Raw genomic sequence first — 27385 nt, forward strand, 5'->3', positions numbered from 1 at the left:
ACAGCGGCGATCATAATCTTCCTATTGTTGCCGACGCGCCGGGAAGTAGTAACCTCCAACTATGGCCAGGTTGGAAGAGAAGCCTTGCGAAGTGGTAGGAACCATGGGAAGTTCGTCCTATTAGATGCCAAGCCTTTAGAACAATTTCATGTATCATATAATAGTAAAACGAACTCAAGTTACATTGTATTTATCTTATCTATTTATAACTCTGTATTGCTACTTTCACTTTTCATTGTTTCTCTCACCATGACGACGTCAAATTAAATGCACCACTTTGAGTACTTCAGGGGCTCAATTTCTGTATAAAAATTGTCCTGATGAAGCCTGCCGTGCAGGCGAAACATGTAGACATAGATAATAAAATTGCAGATCTTTTGAAGTGTTGTTGTCAATTTTAATTAATATATATAACATGTTAAATGCATCTATATTATAATTAATCGCTATTTTGTGCATTTTTTCTTTGACCTTTTATGCGATAATTTTTCATATCATGCTACTTGCTTGAGATGGAAATCGCAAGAAACAAAGGAGGCACATGGAGTTGCTAATGAAATTGACATGAAATTGAAAACGTTATCGATATATATCATATACAATGTAGGTAATATAGCAATAAACAGATTATCATTGGTCATCTCAATTCTATTGCTTTTCTCGCTTTCCCTGTACCGGCTCAAGCGTGAAAATCAATCTTGTTGAGTTGATCAACAATAATCTATAAATATCTATATCAAATATATATCCTGTTTTATATAAATCTACCCGTAGTCCATGCATCCATTTGAAAAGATATATCGATACAATTATCTTTTTAGGATTTTATCTATCAAATAAAAACAGCTTTAACATTAATAAATCAGTCAGTTCTTTTTCTATCGTGGTGACAATTGAAATTTAGCTAGCATTCAATGCAGAGGCCATTATACAAATGAAATCTGCCAAGATGATGACAGTGTTGAATAATTGACTTACTAGTAAATGAAAATGTTGGTCTGATCAATGAAGTAGGACTGTCATTTTAACAGACCGCTGACAAGATAATGGACAAGAAATTATAAGATACTAATATCAATACTGTGTGCATAAAAAATGGGGGCAAAATATCATAGAGACTCTTCAAGGTAAATTGCCAATTTGGAATAGAATAGTTAATGGTCCGATATTTCCAATGAGATGAAATCTCATGAAATATTGGTAAATAACAATATATATTAAAGAAATAGCTGTGTTAACTGCTGTTTTTTATTTGGTCAGTTCCTTAAAATTCTTAATGGTCAAGATTGGAAAATACATGTACACCATACTAATCATCAGTCAAGGTCAGTCTATTTAACAAAAGTCTAAATGGTCAAGTTTGGACAAAACATGTACACCACAATAATCTTCATTCAAAGTCAGTCTGTTTAACAAAAGTCTTAATGGTCAAGATTGGACAATACATATACACCACAATAATCATCAGTCAAGGTCAGTCTGTTTATTAAAAGTCTTAATGGTCAAGATTGGACAAAACATGTACACCACAATAATCATCAGTCAAGGTCAGTCTGTTTATTAAAAGTCTTAATGGTCAAGATTGGACAATACATGTACACCACAATAATCATCAGTCAAGGTCAGTCTGTTTATTAAAAGTCTTAATGGTCAAGATTGGACAATACATGTACACCACAATAATCATCAGTCAAGGTCAGTCTTTTTATTAAAAGTCTTAATGGTCAAGACTGGACAATACATGTACACCACAATAATCATCAGTCAAGGTCAGTCTGTTTATCAAAAGTCTTAATGGTGAAGATTGGACATTACATGTACACCACAATAATCATCAGTCAAGGTCAGTCTGTTTATCAAAAGTCTTAATGGTCAAGATTGGACAATACATGTACACCACAATAATCATCAGTCAAGGTCAGTCTGTTTATCAAAAGTCTTAATGGTGAAGATTGGACAATACATGTACACCACAATAATCATCTGTCAAGGGCAGTCAGTTTATCAAAAGTCTTAATGGTGAAGATTGGACAATACATGTACACCACAATAATCATCAGTCAAGGTCAGTCTGTTTATTAAAAGTCTTAATGGTCAAGACTGGACAATACATGTACACCACAATAATCATCAGTCAAGGTCAGTCTGTTTATTAAAAGTCTTAATGGTCAAGACTGGACAATACATGTACACCACAATAATCATCAGTCAAGGTCAGTCTGTTTATTTAAAGTCTTAATGGTCAATTGAAATCTCATGAAATATTGGTAAATAACAATATATATTAAAGAAATAGCTGTGTTAACTGCTGTTTTTTATTTGGTCAGTTCCTTAAAATTCTTAATGGTCAAGATTGGAAAATACATGTACACCATACTAATCATCAGTCAAGGTCAGTCTATTTAACAAAAGTCTAAATGGTCAAGTTTGGACAAAACATGTACACCACAATAATCTTCATTCAAAGTCAGTCTGTTTAACAAAAGTCTTAATGGTCAAGATTGGACAATACATATACACCACAATAATCATCAGTCAAGGTCAGTCTGTTTATTAAAAGTCTTAATGGTCAAGATTGGACAAAACATGTACACCACAATAATCATCAGTCAAGGTCAGTCTGTTTATTAAAAGTCTTAATGGTCAAGATTGGACAATACATGTACACCACAATAATCATCAGTCAAGGTCAGTCTGTTTATTAAAAGTCTTAATGGTCAAGATTGGACAATACATGTACACCACAATAATCATCAGTCAAGGTCAGTCTTTTTATTAAAAGTCTTAATGGTCAAGACTGGACAATACATGTACACCACAATAATCATCAGTCAAGGTCAGTCTGTTTATCAAAAGTCTTAATGGTGAAGATTGGACATTACATGTACACCACAATAATCATCAGTCAAGGTCAGTCTGTTTATCAAAAGTCTTAATGGTCAAGATTGGACAATACATGTACACCACAATAATCATCAGTCAAGGTCAGTCTGTTTATCAAAAGTCTTAATGGTGAAGATTGGACAATACATGTACACCACAATAATCATCTGTCAAGGGCAGTCAGTTTATCAAAAGTCTTAATGGTGAAGATTGGACAATACATGTACACCACAATAATCATCAGTCAAGGTCAGTCTGTTTATTAAAAGTCTTAATGGTCAAGACTGGACAATACATGTACACCACAATAATCATCAGTCAAGGTCAGTCTGTTTATTAAAAGTCTTAATGGTCAAGACTGGACAATACATGTACACCACAATAATCATCAGTCAAGGTCAGTCTGTTTATTTAAAGTCTTAATGGTCAAGATTGGACAATACATGTACACCACAATAATCATCAGTCAAGGTCAGTCTGTTTATTAAAAGTCTTAATGGTCAAGACTGGACAATACATGTACACCACAATAATCATCAATCAAGGTCAGTCTGTTTATCAAAAGTCTTAATGGTGAAGATTGGACAATACATGTACACCACAATAATCATCAGTCAAGGTCAGTCTGTTTATCAAAAGTCTTAATGGTGAAGATTGGACAATACATGTACACCACAATAATCATCAGTCAAGGTCAGTCTGTTTATCAAAAGTCTTAATGGTCAAGATTGGACAATACATGTACACCACAATAATCATCAGTCAAGGTCAGTCTTTTTATTAAAAGTCTAAATGGTGAAGATTGGACATTACATGTACACCACAATAATCATCAGTCAAGGTCAGTCTTTTTATTAAAAGTCTTAATGGTCAAGACTGGACAATACATGTACACCACAATAATCATCAGTCAAGGTCAGTCTTTTTATTAAAAGTCTTAATGGTCAAGATTGGACAATACATGTACACCACAATAATCATCAGTCAAGGTCAGTCTGTTTATCAAAAGTCTTAATGGTGAAGATTGGACATTACATGTACACCACAATAATCATCAGTCAAGGTCAGTCTGTTTATCAAAAGTCTTAATGGTGAAGATTGGACATTACATGTACATGTACACCACACTAATCTTCAAGGTCAATACCGGATTATTTTAGTCAACAAAAAGCTGGGTTTACTGCAATTTTTCATTTCACTTTACTTAGTGACTTTATGATGGTCAACAGTGAAAAATACACTAATTGGACAGTTCCTCAAAAGTCTAGACCAAGATGGTTAAGAAAGGAAAGTACACCACAATTCAAATCTTTTTTCAAGGTCATTGGCAAACTATTTTAGCAAACAAAAGGCAGTGATGACTGCTGTTTTTATATCATTTATTTGGTCAGTTTCATAAAATTCTTTATAATGGTCAAGGGTGGACAATACACAACAATAATCTTCATACCAGCCAACAAGGTCAATACCTGATTATAATGGATTACATTTAGTAAACAAAAAGCAATAGATCACACAAGGACATTGGCTGAGGTAAATATACTGTACTTATACAAAAATATCATTGTTAATATTTGAAGTCTTTTACAAATATATTTGTATGTGAAATATCCTATGCAATGTGCTAATTAAAGCTCTATATATTGTTACCAAATTAACGATATGTTCAATGTGTTGCTGAAATTGATGTACCTTTGATCTGCGTTTATAAAGTTTCAATTATCGTAGGTATCTTATAAATTTGATAGTCGAAAATACTTTTGAAATGTGATTAGACAGGGAAGGGGTCTTCATTCTGTATATAACAGGCTATTATTTGAACTTGGAATTATTTTTAAATATGGAATTTGCATAATTTCTTGTGTTTAAATTTTTTTGGATAAATTCCATGTTTATTTGGTATTATAATCTTTTGAGTGTTTACTTCCACTTTCTATATACAATGTATTTTGGTTAGATAGTGTTGTGCGCGGCACAGTACATTCTATTGAAAATATTCTATTTTCTTTGTAATAGAAAGTATTGTGTGCTGCACAGAACATTTCAGTACAGAATAAACATGGAATTTATTAACAAGAAATCAAGCAAATTTCACAATTAAAAATAACTTGAAGTTCAAAAATAATAGCCCGTTATATCTTATACTTTCTTTTTAGCTTTTATTTTCTCCATTCTTTATTATTGCTTCTCATTATCTATCTGTTGTATTATTGCCCACTCCCTTTATTATTCACATTCCCCCCTTTTTTCTCCATCTAGTCGACTTTTTTGGTCCACTTTTCTTTTTTTCTTATTTTATATTTTGTTAACCAACCCAATTGAATCCCTCATGTATTTCTATATTCTAAATTTTGAAAACTTATCCAGCAAATTTTTTTCCACATGCATATAAACATGATAAACCTAATTTCATATTATCCTGATGCAACTGACTGTGGCAGTAACTGAATAAATCAAATTTTCTTTGCTTAATTTCAAAGCCATTATCAAATTGTCTATATCACTAGACAAAAGCTACTTAATGGCCATTTATATGTGATGTGATTGTCTGTCTTGGGGAAAGTACTTTGAGTCTTACACATGAAAACAACTGATGTTAGTCAGTATAAGATTGCAAATCTTAAATCTTCTAATTCAAGCCATGAAGTGAATTGAATGTATTCATATAAGATTACATGCATGACTGATTGTAAGTTGCTCAAAAGTCAGTTACAATCATTTCATACACATTAAAATGTCAGGAGATCAAAAATTACCAATTTATACTGTACATGTTATGATGTAGGTTGATTCCAAAAAGTAGTTCAACCAGGATGAAGGACATATCAAATTGGTGGAGGAAGCCTCAATGCCCAGAGAGAAAAACATGTATGACTGACAACAAGATTTGATTTGATTTTCTGTGTTTTAACACCACCGCTTTGTTGGAGGAAGCCTAAATGCCAAGAGAAAAACATGTATGACTGACAACAAGATTTGATTTGATTTTCTGTGTTTTAACACCACCACTTTGTTGGAGGAAGCCTAAATGCCAAGAGAAAAACATGTATGACTGACAACAAGATTTGATTTGATTTTCTGTGTTTTAACACCACTGCTTTGTTGGAGGAAGCCTCAATGCCCAGAGAGAAAAACATGTATGACTGACAACAAGATTTGATTTGATTTTCTGCGTTTTACACCACTGCTTTGGTGGAGGAAGCCTCAATGCCAAGAGAAAAAAAACATGTATGACTGACAACAAGATTTGATTTGATTTTCTGTGTTTTAACACCACCGCTTTGTTGGAGGAAGCCTCAATGCCAAGAGAAAAACATGTATGACTGACAACAAGATTTGATTTGATTTTCTGTGTTTTAACACCACTGCTTTGTTGGAGGAAGCCTCAATGCCCAGAGAGAAAAACATGTATGACTGACAACAAGATTTGATTTGATTTTCTGTGTTTTAACACCACCGCTTTGTTGGAGGAAGCCTCAATGCCCAGAGAGAAAAACATGTATGACTGACAACAAGATTTGATTTGATTTTCTGTGTTTTTACACCACTGCTTTGGTGGAGGAAGCCTCAATGCCCAGAGAGAAAAACATGTATGACTGACAACAAGATTTGATTTGATTTTCTGTGTTTTACACCACTGCTTTGGTGGAGGAAGCCTCAATGCCCAGAGAGAAAAACATGTATGACTGACAACAAGATTTGATTTGATTTTCTGTGTTTTACACCACTGCTTTGGTGGAGGAAGCCTCAATGCCAAGAGAAAAACATGTATGACTGACAACAAGATTTGATTTGATTTTCTGTGTTTTAACACCACCGCTTTGTTGGAGGAAGCCTCAATGCCCAGAGAGAAAAACATGTATGACTGACAACAAGATTTGATTTGATTTTCTGTGTTTTAACACCACCGCTTTGTTGGAGGAAGCCTCAATGCCCAGAGAGAAAAACATGTATGACTGACAACAAGATTTGATTTGATTTTCTGTGTTTTACACCACTGCTTTGTTGGAGGAAGCCTCAATGCCCAGAGAGAAAAACATGTATGACTGACAACAAGTTTTGATTTGATTTTCTGTGTTTTACACCACTGCTTTGTTGGAGGAAGCCTCAATGCCCAGAGAGAAAAACATGTATGACTGACAACAAGATTTGATTTGATTTTCTGTGTTTTAACACCACCGCTTTGGTAGAGGAAGCCTCAATGCCCAGAGAGAAAAACATGTATGACTGACAACAAGATTTGATTTGATTTTCTGTGTTTTACACCACTGCTTTGTTGGAGGAAGCCTCAATGCCCAGAGAGAAAAACATGTATGACTGACAACAAGATTTGATTTGATTTTCTGTGTTTTAACACCACCGCTTTGTTGGAGGAAGCCTCAATGCCCAGAGAGAAAAACAAGTATGACTGACAACAAGATTTGATTTGATTTTCTGTGTTTTAACACCACCGCTTTGTTGGAGGAAGCCTCAATGCCCAGAGAGAAAAACATGTATGACTGACAACAAGATTTGATTTGATTTTCTGTGTTTTACACCACTGCTTTGGTGGAGGAAGCTTCAATACCCAGAGAGAAAAACATGTATGGCTGACAACAAGATTTGATTTGATTTTCTGTGTTTTAACACCACCGCTTTGGTGGAGGAAGCCTCAATGCCCAGAGAGAAAAACATGTATGACTGACAACAAAATTTTTAACACCACCGCTTTGGTGGAGGAAGCCTCAATGCCCAGAGAGAAAAACATGTATGACTGACAACAAGATTTGATTTGATTTTCTGTGTTTTAACACCACCGCTTTGTTGGAGGAAGCCTCAATGCCCAGAGAGAAAAACATGTATGACTGACAACAAAATTTGATTTGATTTTCTGTGTTTTACACCACTGCTTTGGTGGAGGAAGCCTCAATGCCAAGAGAAAAACATGTATGACTGACAACAAGATTTGATTTGATTTTCTGTGTTTTAACACCACCGCTTTGGTGGAGGAAGCCTCAATGCCCAGAGAGAAAAACATGTATGACTGACAACAAAATTTGATTTGATTTTCTGTGTTTTACACCACTGCTTTGGTGGAGGAAGCCTCAATGCCAAGAGAAAAACATGTATGACTGACAACAAGATTTGATTTGATTTTCTGTGTTTTAACACCACCGCTTTGTTGGAGGAAGCCTCAATGCCCAGAGAGAAAAACATGTATGACTGACAACAAAATTTGATTTGATTTTCTGTGTTTTACACCACTGCTTTGGTGGAGGAAGCCTCAATGCCCAGAGAGAAAAACATGTATGACTGACATCAAGATTCGATTTGATTTTACGTGTTTTAACACAACCGCTTATAAGCTATTTCATGCCGGCCAGTTTTTATTGGTGAACTCCATTTCAATGTTGGAAAATGATATCGTGGATAAAATCAGTTCTGAATTTGGGGAAATGTTGTTATATTTCATCAACTCTCAGTCCTTAACATTTGGATCTTTAATTTCTCAAAAAGCATAAAACATCAATGATGTTCCCACCTTCATTCAGCCTTATATATAATTATAAAAGGTCATAACTCAAGAAAATCAAAAGGTACACAACCCAACTTTGTAAATGATCTGCCTTTTGTGGTTATAAGCATTGCGTATAAGTTTTATAACAGGTGGTTGAGGCAAACTAAAGTTAGAGAACAGAATCAAAATTTCAGCAATTTTCCATTTGAAAAGGAATATAACTCTAGAAAGCTAAGCGTGACCCACTAAAATTCAAACAAAATCTGCATTTTGTAGTAATATTAAGCATTATGTAAGAGGTTCATAAAATTTGGTTGAGGCAAACTCAAGTTAGAAAACAGAAACTAATATTGGTACATACATTTGTACAGACAGACAGACGGACAAGGGTAAACTTAATGCGCCTTTAAGGGCATAAAAATCATAACAGGTAAAGGTTTAAATGGGCAATGTAAACAGATCGATAGCATAACAAAATTTAAAATCAAAAATTAAATATAACTTATCCACGAACACCATTGAACACTATATAAAGTGGTTTATACCCACAAAAATATTTCCCCATTATCAAAAGTATATATTTTGGAATATTTTGGTGAGGGAAAACTAGTTCAACAGGACAATTTACTTTATACATTTATATATCAATTTTACAAAATGATTTAATGACACATTCACCACATGTCTCCAATTGTATTGTGTTTTCATAAAATAGATTTGAATATATTGCCTTCATTTAAAAATTATTTTATATTGCAATTTTAAGATATAAACTATGCAGTGTTGTACATATTGTGTAGGTAATATTATTAGTTGTAAATATTAAAATGGATCTACAAATGTACATGTACATTCACCGTATATACTATTGATCAATAGATGGGTGATAATTATATATATAATGACCTTTATTTTTACCAATTATTACATGTACATATATATACGAATGCAATTAAATGTCACATTTTAAGTATTCTGAAAAAATACCATATGTCCTTTCTTCTGAATTGTTGAAGTCCATCTACCTATTCATTTTTGAATTTTTTATCAGTTATAATGCTTGGTCTGACTATGCATTAATGCCATGATTTTTAGAATTAAATGTTTAAAGGAAACCTACATGACCTACGTGCATCAATGATGTATACAATTTTTTTTTTTTTATCCAGTATTTTTTTATGATAATTTTTAAAATATGCATGTACATGACTTTTGTATACAAATTGTATAAATTTGATTTTATAGTGAAATTTGTACATGTAGTACATGTACATGCACATTCAGACAATTTAGAAGTTACAAAAAAAATAATTACATTACATTAAGACCAAAGAAAAATCTTAAAAAGGTATGTTTTGAGTTTGTTCCTATAAAGAAAAAAAAGCCAGGCTTGTATAATTTTTTTTTTAAATTACTTGATTTTTTTGTTACATGGTATATATTTGACTGCATGCAGTTTTGTCAAAATTCACTACACCAAAAAAAAACACAAAAACTTTAGATAATCTGTGACATAAACAGGAATGTCAGTAGGTTACCGTATATCCTGCATGGGAATTTTTTTCTAAATTTCAAAGCATCTAATTTAAATGTGGACATCTCTTTGTTTTCTCTTCTTTTTATTTCTCATTCGTTGTCATTCTCTTGCACAAGAGTCACTACAGACCATCAGACAATATTTATCTTGACAATCTGAACATCTCCTTGATTTCTCAATCTTCGCTTGCCCAGGGCTATGATCTACTCCCCTCCTCTCTAGAGTGGATCATATCTTTTGGCTAGCAAAGATGTGTTTTCTCTACTATTTATTTCTCATTCGTTGTCATTCTCTTGCACAAGAGTCACTACAGCCCATCAGACAATATTTATCTTGACAATCTGAACATCTCCTTGTTTTCTCAATCTTCGCTTGCCCAGGGCTATGATCTACTCCCCTCCTCTCTAGAGTGGATCGTATCTTTTGGCTAGCAAAGATGTGTTTTCTATACTATTTATTTCTCATTCGTTGTCATTCTCTTGCACAAGAGTCACTACGGCTCCCATCAGACAAAATTTATCTAGACAATCTGAACATCTCCTTGTTTTCTCAATCTTCGCTTGCCCAGGGCTATGATCTACTCCCCTCCTCTCTAGAGTGGATCGTATCTTTTGGCTAGCAAAGATGTGTTTTCTCTTCTATTTATTTCTCATTCGTTGTCATTCTCTTGCACAAGAGTCACTACAGACCATCAGACAATATTTATCTTGACAATCTGAACATCTCCTTGATTTCTCAATCTTCGCTTGCCCAGGGCTATGATCTACTCCCCTCCTCTCTAGAGTGGATCGTATCTTTTGGCTAGCAAAGATGTGTTTTCTCTTCTATTTATTTCTCATTCGTTGTCATTCTCTTGCACAAGAGTCACTACAGACCATCAGACAATATTTATCTTGACAATCTGAACATCTCCTTGATTTCTCAATCTTCGCTTGCCCAGGGCTATGATCTACTCCCCTCCTCTCTAGAGTGGATCGTATCTTTTGGCTAGCTAAGACGTGTTTTCTCTACTATTTATTTCTCATTCGTTGTCATTCTCTTGCACAAGAGTCACGTAACAGCCCATCAGACAATATTTATCTTGACAATCTGAACATCTCCTTGTTTTCTCCATCTTCACTTGCCCAGCGCCAAGATCTACTCCCCTCCTCTCTAGAGTGGATCGTATCTTTTGGCTAGCAAAGATGTGTTTTCTCTACTATTTATTTCTCATTTGTTGTCATTCTCTTGCACAAGAGTCACGTAACAGCCCATCAGACAATATTTATCTTGACAATCTGAACATCTCCTTGTTTTCTCCATCTTCGCTTGCCCAGGGCTATGATCTACTCCCCTCCTCTCTAGAGTGGATCATATCTTTTGGCTAGCAAAGATGTGTTTTCTCTACTATTTATTTCTCATTCGTTGTCATTCTCTTGCACAAGAGTCACTACAGCCCATCAGACAATATTTATCTAGACAATCTGAACATCTCCTTGATTTCTCAATCTTCACTTGCCCAGCGCCAAGATCTACTCCCCTCCTCTCTAGAGTGGATCGTATCTTTTGGCTAGCAAAGATGTGTTTTTTCTACTATTTATTTCTCATTTGTTGTCATTCTCTTGCACAAGAGTCACTACAGTCCATCAGACAATATTTATCTTGACAATCTGTGGATCTTTTGCAAAAGACATACAGCTACATGAAGAGAAAATCAATACAAGTTGTGTGTGTTTGACAGTGAGGTCAATTCCTAACTAGCTAAGCTAGTTCAATTATATTTTCACAATGCCACTAAAATTCCTTTAAATAGCTATTAATTTGTAAGGAGGAAAATGTCTGAATTTCAACTACATTGTATTTATGATTGATGTTATATGCTTGTAGTTGAATACGTAACAACCTGATATATAAATACATATATAGGTGTAATTCCCCCACTGATTTCCCCCTGGAAGTCTTTGTTAAAGTTGCACTTTTCAAAAAAAATTGCAAAATTTATCTTTCTTTCAAATAAAGAAATACTTGGCATGAGTCAAGTTTTATCCTGTCCAATACTATAGAAAAAATTTCACATAACATTTCATTAGATATTAGAAAATAACCATCACTGAAAGTTAACCAATCAAATTTCTCCCCTTATTTAATCTGTGTACAAGGTTTAGTAACCATGTAACCTCAAGTATACAAAATATTCTATAAAAATTCCAAACAAACAAAAAATGGTGCTTTGAAATACCCAAGACAGACACAGAAATGTTTTACTGCAATAAAATGTAGGACTTAAATTGCCTACATGTTCAAACGTCAAATTCAAGGGAATAATTCTTTTCTACCTATTTTCTTATGGATGTGACGTACCATGATTTGGTGGTATTACATATGTATATATGAATGTACATGTATCCTACAAATATTTTCATCAAAAGGAAAAAAATATTTGGTGATACATTATTTCAGGTCCTTAAAAGGGGGGATGGACAGGGGTAAGGTCAGGGTCATGGAGTAGAAGGCAGGGATTACTGATTTATGGGAAAGACCAGGGACTAAAAATAGGCATATGCTGGGGAAAATGTAGTGAGGTGGCAGTAGAAGGGGGAGGGAGAGAGGTTGGAGTAGGGGAAGGGCCCTGGGATTTTGAATATACATTTATCAGGTCACTGTTCTTAAAACAGTTGGTGCATCACTGCATCTTCCAAAATAAACAAATTAAATCCAATAGCTTCCAATGACATGAATGAGATAATTTATCCTGTACAAACATAATGATGCTGCATTTAATAACACTTCTCAGTATATAATATACAATGTAAAATCTCGTTTTCAGCCATAATGTTTCATTAAAAAGATGTGCATTACATAAATATTAATATGAGATTAAAATGTAGATCGGTGTGCACATTGTATGGAATTTATTCACAAAGGCACTTAATATAATGTACATGTACAAAAAATGTACAATGTACAAAAAAGTACATTTGCTTCAAATTTTCACGTTAGCTCACGTCTTTGTGGTTTCAATTTTATTTAATGAATCAACATGTACATTATAATACAAGCTATGAAAAAGTAAGAAAAATAAACTTAATTGAAGAAAAAAAATCCTTTAAACTAGATATGTTTTTAATTGAAAATGTATGTTACCTACAATAAGTACCTTAATCTATATACAAATAGAAAAATTCAATTAAAGAGTTAAATGAGAATTTTTATCAAATTGATCAATAAGAGGATTTAATAATACCCCAAGTCTTAGAAGTTACTATGTTTATTTCTAAGTAGGAGACATATTTAAAGAGGAGGTGATGAAAGGCAGAGGGCTCATATTACATGTACCTGGGCTTTCATTTGATTCTTAGGCCCCAAATAAAGTTTGTGTTAACTGTACCCCTAAAGCTACCTACCCTGATTTTTATCCCTAAAGGGTTTTTTTACATTTTTTATTAAGCACTGTTAAAGCCACTATGTTAAATTGCTCTTATAGACTCAATGTAAAAAAAATCCTACCTACCTACCCTCTTTTTTCAGCATGTGACATTTAACACATACTTTTTTGTTTTGCCTTATATCTTATAAGTTATCTTATACAAAATGTATAAAGGCTGCAGTTAATAAGACTTGTATTAATAACCGGATTTATATAACTTTTATAAGATGATTCAACCCACTATGTTTTTATTGGATTTGAGAGTTGTGAATTTTAATGTTTTCCCCATTGTTTATATAGCAGTAAATGGGTTATATAACTATAGCTATGATATTTATTTTTAAATATAAGTACATTTGTATGTTTATGAGTTCTCATTAAATGAAATAAAATTATAAATTCAATATTTTTAACTGAAAAATTTTTTGCAAGTACAAAAGGAATTTAAGTAAAAGGACATAGTTGATGAGCATCAAAATGACTATGCAAGGTTATTGTGGTGAATTAAATAAGAGAGAAACTTACATAATAAACATGCCAGGGGGATTCCCAACCCAGAGTAAAGGGGGGGTTCCAACTTCAACTATATGCTACCATTCAAATGCATTGATCGTAAAAAAAAACGGGGGTCCAACCCCTGGAACCCTCCCCATGGATCCGCCACTGCATGATATAAATTTTTACATATAAATATGATAAAATTTTCATGTCTCTGAATCCCTATATTTCTAGCTTGCATTATAACATTGTAATTTGTACTCTTTTGAAAAATAAAATATTGAATAATAAACTAAACCAACCTACAAACTCATGCGTATACAACTTCCTTTGTGGGTGGCGGATCACAAATCAAACAAATGCAGCGTAAAAAATCATAACAGCATTTACATGGAAATATCAATAAAAAGCATGATTAAATTATTGACTTTTTCTACACTACATTAAGTATATACGAAGAAACAATTTTTTAGAAAGAAACTTTGATATCATTGTCTACCATTTTGCATAATCTGAGTCTCTTCAAAGAAAAATGAGGTGAACAAACAGCACTGCAATCTTTTAAGATTTATAGAAATCCATTACTAGTCTCTATTTCACTACTTTGCATTTGTTTTAACTTGACAAGAAATCGGTTACAAAATACTTCTCAAACATGCAATGCTGCAATCAGACTTGTTCCAAAAACTAATATACTTTTATTGATGCAACTATCAATATTTAATCAGAATAAAATTGATAAGTGAAAATCTCTGATACATGTACTTGTAAAACAAATGCGCCTCTAATCCTCTATCAATTATTTAAAGCTCAACAACTGCAAGCTGTGAAAATGGAAAAAAATGAGATGTGCATACATGTACATGTACATTGTACATGTTGTACATTGTATGTGTCAAATATTGAAATATTTTAATGAATATTTTTTATGAACTAAAGTGACAACACCAAAATTCAAACTTGATCTGTTTTGTGGTCATACATGTAGTCATTGTGTACAAGTTTCATATAACATTCATGACATTTGGTAATACAAATGTATATTTATAATATTTTTTTAAGGCAAACGAAAGTTAGAGAATGAAAACCAACTTTGGGGCATTCAGACAGACCAGGGTAAAACTTAATACTCCCTCTGTTGGACTGGCGAATAATTACCACTTTGTTGATAAAATATCTTCCATAAAAACTAAAATACTTTGCACAAGAATAGATTTTGCACATCTTGCATGTCCATAGGACAGATTGCACCCAAGCCCCACTCATGCTATTCATTTGAAAATGCCTGTACCAAGTCAGGAATATGACAGTTCTTGTGTATTCGTTCTTGATGTGTTTTGTTATTTGATTTTGCCATATGATTATGGACTTTCCAATTGGATTCTCCTCTGAGTTCAGTATTTAAGTGATTTTACTTTTTACATGTTCAATGAACAGTAAAATCTGGGTCAGAACCCTTAATTGCATATAATCTTTTATTTTTCAATAAAATTTTATGCTGACTAATAACTTTTTGCAAATATTTGTTTATAAGCATACATATAGGAAAATTGTCAGAATGTTGGTCTCCTAAGTTCAGACTACTACAGGTACATGTAGTTCATGTTGCAATTGGGAAAAGATTTTGGTGCACTCACATGATCACTGTTGACATGATACATTTACAAATGTATATATAATTGAGGCCAAAATAAATAATAGGTTTGTTTGCCCAAACGCTACCTACCCAGAAAAAAGCTGCCTACTCAAATTCTTTTATTGTCCCAATTTGAAGAAGTTTTTTTTTAATCAAATAGGCATGAAGACTAATAGACATCTGATACTACAATTTCTTTAAAAAAGAAAAAAAAAAGAAAATGCCTACCTACCTACCCACTGTCTCAACCTTGGGTAGGGTTTGGGCAAATCAAAATATTTTTAAGTGTGGCCTGAGGGTCTAAAATTTTCAGGAATATTAGGTTTCAGCTGCATATCAGATGTTTGCCAGTTTAGTATGTTAGAATATGTAACAGGCTATTCAGTAATTGCAATACTGGGCTAATCTTCTGACCTGTAACTCTAGACAAAAGTTTTGTAAACATCTGACCTGTAACTCAAGACAAAAGTTTTGTAAACGTCTGACCTGTAACTCAAGACAAAAGTTTTGAAGTAAAAATGAATATATGATAAGTGCGTATTGCAATGTGTTTCTTTATTCTAGGTTGGCTAGAAGATGGGGAGGATTGAGATCTCACAACACGTTTTTATTAAAAGTCTTGTTTGTTTTTTTGATTTTAGTCCATTTATATGTTATGGAGTTTAGTATCACTAATGACACTATGACATCCATTTTTACTGAACTAGCACTCAATTTTATTTCTGTGCCAGCTGAGGACCTCTGGATACATTGTAAAGCAGTCTTCAGAACTATAAATGTACATGTATCAATTCTAAACCTGATATGACAGTATCCTTCAATGTTGTATTTTATAAACACATTGTATTTTACTATTTATATAATGTAACTTCTGTTACAATGAATATTAATCATCATGTGATTATGATACATGTAATTATTGTTAAACATACATGTACAAGCCAAGTATGTGAATGACTGTACAACATGTACAATTAAATCAAAAAAGGAAATAAAAGTAAACAATTCTTGATCATCACATTCATGTACATGAACATGTAGCTATGAGTTGCAAAGTCTTACATTGTAATAATATAACAATTAAATGAAACCCCAGTATCATTGACAAATTTGTATTATACGGATTAAATTATTTATATATTTTTTTTCTGGATTACAGCTGTTTTGAATATTAACATATAATGTATAAATATGATAACAGCATTCAAAACTTATAATGAGCCTTTATTTATTTGCAGATGTATAATTTATATTTGATTTTTATACTTAGAAAAGATTAAATTGTAACTTTGACAGGAAAGCAATGAGTTCACATCAACCTAATTAGGTTGTTTTTAGTTTATAACGACATGAGCCAGGAATTAAACATTAGATATTTCATTGAAACTTTTTCAGATATTTTACTTTTACATATTCTATTTCAATAATACTGTGGATTCACTTATTTTCGTGGATGGAGGAAAACTTGCATGTTCGTGGATATTTAATTTCGTGGTATTGCTAAATCTGCTTGTTTATACCTTATAGAAAAATTTGTAATTTGTTTTGAATACTTAATTTCGTGGTTAACCTGTACCTACAAAATCCTCGAAAAGTAGTATCCAACAAATAATTATGAATATTCAGTGTAATTTGAAAATGAAAGGCGACTCTCTATTTATGTTTCACATAAATATGTGTATAATTTTTTTAATTAAATATACAATGTTAGTTTATAAATGGTAAAACAGTAAATATTTATAGAGTTCAAGGCTTTGTTGACCCTTTAGTGCCTCATGTACTTCACTTATATTGTAATATTGATCCAAAAACCTCTACTATGCTATCACCAGATTTTTTTTACAACTGTCAATATTCATGATATTTTAATGAAATGCCACCTACCTTTTCAATGCCAACTGTTTTTCCTTCCATTATCTTAAATGTAAATAATCCAAATCATTTCTATTATCACTAATCCCAAAAATCAGACTTGAAAAATAATGCATTATAGTCGCCGTCAGCTAAAATTCGTAGCGGTTATCGGTAAAAATAATCTAAACTATCAACCGCGTTCTCTCGAGATATAGTTTTTCTCATTCCATTCATAAATCGCAAAAAGAAAAACCACTACTGACCTACCTTTTAAGTGATCGCACTGTAATAATCCTGACCTTCACATTTTCCAGAATGTTTTCCATTGTAATTCCGCCATCTTCGTTTCTATGAGGATCATTTGTTTACATGTGAAATTCGTCATTTACGCAGTTTCCTGAAATGTTCTTTTCATTGATGTGATACGGTTTCCCGCGCTTTATGCAAATGTTATGAAATTGAACTCCAGGGGAACACTTCCGGAAAAAACAATGGCGGATTCCACCATTGAAAATAGTCTTGGAAAATGTGAAGGTCAGGATTATCACAGTGCAATCACTTAAAAGGTAGGTCAGTAGTGGTTTTTCTTTTTGCGATTTATGAATGGAATGTGAAAAACTATATCTCGAGTGAACGTGGTTGATAGTTTAGATTATTTTAATTGATAACCGCTACGAATTTCAGCTGACGGCGACTATACATGAACAGTATTTAAGGATACAATCTGAGCCAGCCTGTTTTTGTGCCGATAGCAAGAAGATGCTGCACCGGATCAAATGCTACTGCTGTTGGTTGATAAGGAAATCCATGTCTAACAGTCTGTAAACAAAAAGGAAAAATTTAAATTAATGGAAGAAATGAGTGCGAAATGGTACAGTAAAATGATTTGATACAATCGGATGCAAAATGATGTTGATGAACTTACGTTGCAAACTTGAAAGTGATCTGTTCGTAACGTCTCTTCGATCTCATTTTCTGATTTTTGCTGGGCGCCGACGGAGAATCGTATGCCGTCGAACACGCCCTTTATATTAAATTTCTTCTTGTTCATTTTAGCCATTTCCAATTAAATCTCTGTACATGTAACGAGCCGTTGACACGTTCTTCCATTTTGCCTGAATATTATTACTTGACAGACAGGAACCCGGATGAACATTGAGTTTATGCTCTAATTATCAAGTTCTGTTTTTATAAAATACAAAGTACTCACAGAAACGAAACAATTTTTTTATCTACTTTTATATCTCTATAATTCTAAAATATACAACTTTATTATAAAAATATAAACTGAATCATTTATTTATATTATTAGTGATAATTTTTAATACTACAAAATCAAGATTTGATGATGAGACTACGCTTAAATTCGTTTTTTTATATTTACAGTGTAATTTGTAAAATCAAGATGTCAGCCCCCATGTAACAAAATAAACACTAAGCAGCAAATTTTATTTCAATGTTTTGGAGACAATGGTGTGGTTTTTAGCATTAAACTGCAAAGCTTCTTTAAACATTTATGCTAAATTTTTGAATTTGTGTTCATAAAACTGTTGACAACTTCAATTAACCATATACTTTTTCATTCGGACTGCCGTGTTATTTGACACGTAAAACTAAAAAGGTGAAAGCTCAAAAAGTGGAACTTGTTACTCTATTTACACATTTATAGTTCTTAAGACGGCAGAAGAGAAAGCTGATTAGAACTTTATGCTACAAAGAAATATTTTCAACAACAGCTTTCTGTGATAATGTAAGTCTAAGTATGATCTAGCCAGATTGTAAGATAATACACCTTATCGCTATTTGTCCCCCATTACTGGACATCACACAGGGTCCCGTAAAATTTTGACATCATAATTCAAAATGTCTGACACCACAATGGAAAAGTGATTGTTGTATGACGCCAATAGTTCAAGCGGAACAGATTCTCGGGTCAAGCGGAAATAGTGATAAGGTGTATTGTTTTGCAGTTAATGAGATATGGTACTACTAGTAACTAGTCAAACATTTTTCAAATCGGCACCCACAGAAAAGGTCAACTTGACATCTGGTCAAATCAACAACAGATTGGTAGTAAACATCAAATTTGAATTATCTTATGAATACAGATAGGAAATTAAAAAAAAACAAATATTTTAAATATGACTTACAAATGTAGATATAAGAAGATGTGGTATGAGTACCAATGAAACAACTCTCCATCCAAGTCACAACTTGTAAAAGTAAACCATCATACATTGTAGTTCAAAGTATGGTCTTCATCAGGGAGCTTTGGCTGACACTGAACAGCAAGCTTTAAAGGACCCTAAAAATGACTAGTCTAAAACCATTCAAATGGGAAACCAACGGTCTATAAATCAATCCATATAAAAACAGAGAAGTACTTCTGAACCACATCAACAAACAATAACTACTGACACATGACTGAACATCTGACTTAGGACAGGTGCAAACAAATATGCAATGTGTTTAAACTTTTTAATAGGTACAAATGTACCAACCTTCACCAAAATCTGGCACAATAGTAAAACATCACAACATAGAAAGACACATGAAAAGAATAAGAAGTAACAAAAGGGCCAAACTAACTTACTTGCAATTTGACTGGGACTTATTTATTTTCTTGCTTTTAAGTTTATCAAGAGAATATAAATGTATTGCCCCAGTTTGTAAAATATAAAACTTTATTGTACGATAAAATTGAGAATAGAAATGTGGAATGTGAGACAACAACCCGACCATAGAACAGACAACAGCAGAAGGTCACCAACAGGTCTTCAATGCAGCGAGAAATTCCTGCACCCGGAGGCACCCAAACAAATATATATACTAGATCAGTGATAAGAAAGCCATACTAAACTCCAAATTGTACACAAGAAACTAAAATTAAAAATAATATGTAAGACTAACAAAGGTCAGAGGCTCCTGACTTGGGACAGGCTCAAAAATGTAGCAGGGTTAAACAATGAGATCTCAACCCTCCCCCTTTACCTCTAGCCAATGTAGAAAAGTAAATGTATTACAATATACACATTAAAATTCAGTTCAAGAGAAGTCTGAGTCTGATGTCAGATGCGGGGAAGTCTAGTTCAGTAGTAGAATGAAAATTTTGGGAAATTTTCCCGAATTTTTACTATTTTTTTGTTTTCTGCAATAATTTGGGACTTTGTCCCCATATTAATCCACAAAAATCATACTGTATTTGAATTAAATAACTAATATGAGACACTCATGAACAAACTTTTTTTTATAAATATGTTTTGTCGGTACTGTTTTGTCATTGAAATGTACATGTTGTCACTCATTTGTTTTTTACTCATTAACATCCTTTAACAGAGAAATTAGTATACACTCAGAAAACACTAATAATAGTGCATACCTAAACAAATATGAACAGTACTTTTTTGCAACAAAGACTGTACATTTTATTGTGTATATTTGACACAAATACCTAACCAGGAGGGAGGATGACATTTGTTAATACATGTTTCATTAATTTTGCAAGCTTCTAAATGCAACAATATCAGTTGATAAAAATATTTTATAGAATAAAATGTATTTAGATTTTTACACAATATTTTAGTAATAATTTACTTATAATATCCAAACTAAAAAAGTTTCCAACTAAAATATAATGGTTCTCATCACCTATATCATGTCTATCATTCGAACCACTGAAATGACAGGTTCTTTCCTTTTAATGTATTTTATGCCATCTGCCCAATTCAATAGGCAAATGATTACAGCCAAATTTGAATTTACATAAAGAAAATTCATTATATATGAGTTTGGTATCAATAAATAACACTCAAAACTGAACTAATTTCTAAATTTTTAATATCAAATTGTTGATTTGGTATTAAAATGTCAAACAAACATTCTTGCTGAAATTGGTCTTATAGTCTATAAGTTCTACACAGTTTTCAATCCAATCTTAGGGAATTTGACACTGGAAGATCCATATATTTTGATAGACCACAATTCTCAAAAATACACAAACAAAATTTCAGCCATCTACTCTCTTAAGCCATATTACTAAAATATTCAAACAATTTATAAATAGGTAAAGAAAACTTTTTTTCTTCAACATTTACCAATTTACTACAGAATTTTGTCATTTGTGATACATGTACATGAATTATGATACTTCTTCAACAGGGAGAAATTTCCCTGTCCTAAGATTTTTCGTCTGTATAAGCATGATCATGATGATAGAAAGAGTCAGCAAAATTTTAATGACTGTCTGTATATACAGGAAACAATTATTTTGCTATAGTGAACCAGCAAGGACTCACTTATAAAACGCATATTATAATAATTCACACTCAAGTCAAGGGAGGGAGTTGTCTCGGTTTGTTTTACTGCAGTAATAAATGATCAATTCTTTGTTAGAATTATTTTAAATAGTATTCAATCTATCTTGGATGGATAAAATTGCCTCTTTGTTTAAACATGTTAAATGGACATTTGATGTTTGAAAAATAAAATACTAATGGTGTGTCTTCCCTAATTAAACGTATTCCCTAATTAGACTCATCACAAGATTTGTACTTAAATGAGTAACAAAATCAAGACAATGGCAGTCAGGGGTACTACTTGTACAAGTGTATTTTATTTACTTGAAGAAGTGAAAAAAAATATATGCATATAAGTAAATAAATAATGTTTGAATAATCTCCCCTTAATTTTCTGAAAAATTTACTTGTATAAGTAAATTTTTCTTACAATCCCACAAAAATCCTCAAGTTTTGAGATGTAAATTCATGCCTTAAATGATTTTTCCCAGGTTTGCTCAAATTTTTTCATTAGAGTTCAATGTTTCATCTCATTAATTCATCAAAGAAACTAATTGAGCAAAGATCTTGTATATTTGCGCAAGGCATTCAAAAATTGCTCCTTTGGGGCTTGTAAATAAGCAGTGTTAAGAAGATAACAGACAAATGGGACTTTCATTGTCCATGAAATTACACTTGAATGATTATCAAAGACATCTGCTAAGGGTTCACAATTCGAAATTCTATTAGAGCAAAGAAACCTTAAGAATTCACGAAAAGAAGAAAGGATGATTTTTTTACTTATACAAGTAAAAAAATCTGAATGCCAAAGGGACATAATTTAGCCAATTTTTTTTTTACCTATACAAGTAAATAAAATTCACTTGTATAAGTATCCTACAAATTTACTTATATGTGTATACTTTTTTTTACTTCTTCAAGTAAATAAAATACACTTGTACAAGTAGTACCCCTGACTGAATGGGTGACACATGTAGAGCAGGATCTGTTTACCCTTGCTAAGCACTTGAGATCCCCCTTAGTTTTTTGTAGGATTCGTAATGTTCAGGCTTTATTTTGCTATGTTCATGTGTAAGAGTTTAATTTTACAAATAATTTAAATGAAATATTCTCTGTTTTATTTTGTAGGATGAGACCCTTGCAGAAGATACAGTACTGCATTAGACAGTTCTCTACTTTGAGATCTGTACACAAATCTCCAACATGGTATGTCTTAGGGTTACTAGCTTAATTAATTTGGTTGTTAATTATTTTTCTTCAAATTAAAAAAAATGTTTAATTTACAAATGTAGACCCTTTGACAAAAATATAAAAATTTCAAAAAACTTAGACCTCACACTTTTTTCATTGGATAAATAGCAGTTTGACAAACACTTATTTTGATCTTTGAGAGGCTTAATGTTTCTGTAAACATTAGCATGTGATTGAAAGGGTCAGCTGAATTTTAAAGAGTTATCTCCCTGTAGTGTTATGGACCACCATAATAAATGTCTTATTTGATATAATGAAATAGGATGTGTATTTAAACTCTGTTTATTCATTCTATCTCTATTTTCTAGGAAAACATATGCTGCTGTGGGTGCAGTTTCTGGATCTCTGTTAATTTATTACCAGCAAAGACTAAAGGTTATAATATACCTAGTAGTGAAAGATGTGTTTAGATATAAGAAGATGTGGTGTGAGTGCCAATGAGACAACTCTCCATCCAAATAACAATTAAAAAAAAAAGTAAACCATTATAGGTCAATGTATGGCCTTCAACACGGAGCCTTGGCTCACACTGAACAACAAGCTATAAAAGTTTACACAGAATGATTTTCATAGGATTTCAATATCATTTGATACTGTTGTCCATGCCAGGTACTGTGGATTCACTATTTTTTGTGGGATACCAATTTTTGGTAGTTTTTGTTGGAACATGTGAACCACAAATTTAAATGCTCAACGAATTACATAAGTTCTATAAGGTTCTATGCAGACTTTGACAAAACCACGAAATCACATATCCATGAAAAGGCAAGTTTTGGGCAATCTATGAAAATTGGTATCCATGAAAATAAATGAATCCACAATACTGTTGCCCAGGTAAATAGTTAGTGTTCTGTTCTCACGATACAATTTTCTATTCAATTAAGGTGGTACCCAACACTTTTGCTAAAATTAATTTGGCTCGTTTAATTTTCATAAAATTTTAACAATGTATTTACTTTGACCCTTTGACAAAAATATAAAAATTTCAAAAACATTGAACCAACCGTTTTATCAGAAAAATTATACTGGTTATATAGCAGTTTGACAAACACCAATTTTGATCAATGAGAAGCTTAATATTCCCTTTACAACACAACATAATTAAAACGTTTAGCTGATTTTACAGAGTTATCTCCCTGTAAAGTTAGGTACCACCTTAATCGTACCACATCAGCTTCTAGTGTTCACACAAATGTGATGCCTATCTAAATAACACTGTAGGTAAAAAATCAGACAGAAATTCATACTGTGTAAACCTGCTTTATGGTTGATAGATTGATTAAGGTTTGATTAACACCATAGTTAAGGAATATTTATAAAATAGAACTAAACCAGCTCATTCTGTTTCAATTAGTAATTTGAATTAATCTAATCAGAATGTTCAGATGTTTAAATATTTTTAATTTGGGTAAGTAGCAAAATTTAAAAAAAAAATGATTTTCTTTTTAAACAAATTCATGTATTGCAAAAACGTCTCTATATCAATTTTTTGTCTAATTTTCCATTTATTATCTTGTTATCTATTATAAGGAAACCCACTCAATATCCTTTGATGCAATTTGCAAATTGTAAAATTGAAAATTGATTTTAATTTTAAAAATCAAAGTCTTTCATTCTTTTTTAAATGTTAAACTATTTCAAGTATTCAATTGATTGGGTCTACAATTTGTTTGTTATTATTTTAAATGCCTCACATTTAGAACAAACAAAATATATTCACTTGACTGTATATGGATCGATTAGAAATAACAATGAAGACAAAGGGGAGATAATCCATTATTATTAAAATATTGGAATTTTAAAATCACAGATTAAATGAGGAAGTTTTCAGTACAATTTTTGTTTGTTTGATTGTTGCATCTTGATTTTATTTTTGATGAGTCAGCAACTAAAGTCACAGAAGTGAGACATTATTCCGTTCAACATTTAGGTTCTGTTTGTGATTTAAGGTTTTTCAGACATGGAAAACTTTGTTGAACTTTCATTGAACTGAAGGTTTTTTATGACAAAAAACAGTAAAGAGAGAAATATTAGATTATTTTTCCAAGTTGAATGTTTCAGTTCATATTCTGTACATGTTTTTTCCCCCTCCCTGAAAAAAATCAAAAGTGCATACAATAATTAATTTTATTAATGATAACAGGGTATTTCTTATCTGATAATTAAGAGGCTTCATTTTTTTAATATTTAGGTCAATGCTGCAAGTTCCAACAGTTCAAGAATCAAGTCAGCATGGATGTCGGATCCCATTACAAGTATAGAATTATTGGAAGAGGTAAATATTCAGTATTGATCTTGAGTACTGTAAATTTAGAAATTATTGCTTGCATTATTTAATGCAATTTTATAATTTTAGACTAAATTTTAATTTTTGCTATATTGAAAAAAATCTTGTTTAATTTTTACGCAAAATTTCAAAATGCGAGTTTAAATTATTGCGGTTTATTACCCTGTAGCAGTTTTGGCTTTAAAATCGTAATAATTTCTGAATTTACAGTATTGGTTTCCATACTGCAATATAACATGGCAGCTGCTGTTAACACTTTTAAAAAAAGAAAATATTAAAAAAAACTAATTTGGTTTAACAATGTAACCTTTCAAACCATACGTCCAAATTTGACCTTTCAAGTTCTAGGTTTGATAATTGACAGAAGAATACCTTTTGAGGTTACTAGCTAGGTTAAAAAATGGACACAGCAGCAATCAATAGGTTGAAATTTTGAAAAAAGACCAATAGACAACTATAGTACACAAAACACAGCATAGAAAACTAAAGACTAAGCATCAGGAACCCCATCACAAACTTTGGGTGATTTCAGGTTCTCTGGAAGGAAAAGCAGTGACGCAACGTTAGATATTGCTACTACCACGAAAAAATAGCGTTAAGTAAATATTTGACGGGAAAATTTTTATAGAAATGCTGAAATAAATATTTCAAATTATACATGAAAATAAAGATTGATTCTTAAATTTTCACATTATGATAGAGAAGTAATAATTATATAATATCCATAGGCTTAGGAAGACACAGATTATCCAAAAAACGTTTACATAGCGTTGTCCCATGTAACAAACTCAAAACATAAAACTCGAATAATTCACGAAATGTTCACGCAACTCTTCGAAATTTTGAATGAACATTCTATTACGTGATATATTTCAGTATTGGTGAACATGACTGTCTCTATTTAAAATTTGCATACATATTTTCAAAAGAATACGATTTACGGAAATGTCCCATAGGAAATTTAATTTGGAAACTTGAAACATTTCAGTTCAAAAATAAAATTTTGACTGATAACTGATTAAATTGTAAGCACGATAGTTTAGTACTTAGTGTAAGCTATCAAAATTCGAATTGAAAAATAAATTGAGCTACATATTCAATTCAAAACAAGAGATATGCAATATCTTGTGGAAATGTCCGAGTTAAACTTGCATGCCTTCACAAAACTTTTACGGCAAAAAAACCCAGAGATTTGATTTCGTGAAGATTATTTTTCGGCTTTGATAACTATACCAATAAAAAGTACTTTTAAAGTTGAAGTTGGTACACCAAATAGCATTAAGATTACAGGGTTATCTAAAAAAATACGAATTAATGAAAATGTCTTGCAAGTTTGTCCGTAGTCATAATTTGACGTCGCTACAAGCGTAAAATGCTAGGGACAGCATAAACTGCATTCGTGTTCCTTCCTCCACTAAATATACAATGTCTTGCTTTCAACAAAACGAAATGATGCACACATTAAAAAATACACATCTATAAGACAATCAAAAAGAAAGAACACTTCAGTATCATAAGTATAAGCTATTGTATGTCACTGCTTGAATAAAATCATACTCGGGTTGAATATATAATGCAGCAATATTATTCCTCCAAAAACACATAATTACTAGCAGTAAAATTGAATATCCTATGTCAATTATAAAATTATATTGAATTGGATTCTCAAAGCATTTATACTTGTGCGATATACTTTGCATTTACCGAAAAAGGAAAGTAGTAATAATTAGATATAGCACTTTTCCAATTTAACGTCATTTTTCTGTTACACTAAATGGTAGCAATATCTGACGTTGCGTCAGTACCTTCTTCACATGAGGCACCCATTGTGTTGCTCATGTTATTACAAACCCGGTAACACGTCAGTAGGTGATATATAGAAAAAGCGTTCAGGATTGTAGATTTGTTTTCATCTGTGAAATAGATATTCAATAACGGTCAACCTACTCAGGATGGCTTCTGTAAAACTAACGAAGGGATGACTTCCAACTTGAATATGTCCAACCTTCACCAAACTTTGCACTTAAAGGGTCCTTTGTAAAGGACAGCACTTTTGTTAATAATTTAAAAGCAGATCAAATGTAATTGTCACAGTTCTTAAAAAGGGACTCAAATATTGAGAATAGTTTATTTCATTTTTTATCTTTTGAACCATAAATCAGAACTCTAACAATCGTTAGTGCATGTTGTGTCCATTTTTAAAGTGAATTAAATGAATTTAGGTAATTAAGTTAAAGTTTC

General features: G+C 32.1%; 2 protein-coding genes across 3 annotated transcripts in view; one reads left to right on the forward strand and one right to left on the reverse strand.

Moving 5' to 3' along the window:
• The window catches only part of LOC134687214 (syntaxin-binding protein 5-like), a 92177-nt gene extending 73725 nt beyond the window's left edge, over positions 1-18452 (reverse strand). The window contains exons 1-2 of the mRNA XM_063547338.1: positions 18237-18452; positions 18033-18130 (exon numbers count right to left, since the gene is read on the reverse strand). Coding sequence (XP_063403408.1) covers positions 18033-18130; positions 18237-18371 — 233 coding nt within the window. The 5' untranslated portion in view covers positions 18372-18452. The remainder of the gene's footprint in view (positions 1-18032; positions 18131-18236) is intronic.
• Positions 18453-18711: 259 nt separating this feature from the next.
• LOC134687216 (oxygen-dependent coproporphyrinogen-III oxidase-like) overlaps positions 18712-27385 on the forward strand; it is a 28312-nt gene continuing 19638 nt past the window's right edge. For both annotated transcript variants that reach the window (XM_063547340.1, XM_063547339.1), the window contains exons 1-4: positions 18712-19061; positions 22735-22812; positions 23166-23232; positions 25049-25132. In XM_063547340.1, the coding sequence (XP_063403410.1) occupies positions 19060-19061; positions 22735-22812; positions 23166-23232; positions 25049-25132 (231 nt within the window). In that variant the 5' untranslated portion in view covers positions 18712-19059. The remainder of the gene's footprint in view (positions 19062-22734; positions 22813-23165; positions 23233-25048; positions 25133-27385) is intronic.

The sequence above is a fragment of the Mytilus trossulus genome, chromosome 10, assembly GCF_036588685.1.
Source record: "Mytilus trossulus isolate FHL-02 chromosome 10, PNRI_Mtr1.1.1.hap1, whole genome shotgun sequence".
Classification (NCBI taxonomy): Eukaryota; Metazoa; Mollusca; class Bivalvia; order Mytilida; family Mytilidae; genus Mytilus; species Mytilus trossulus.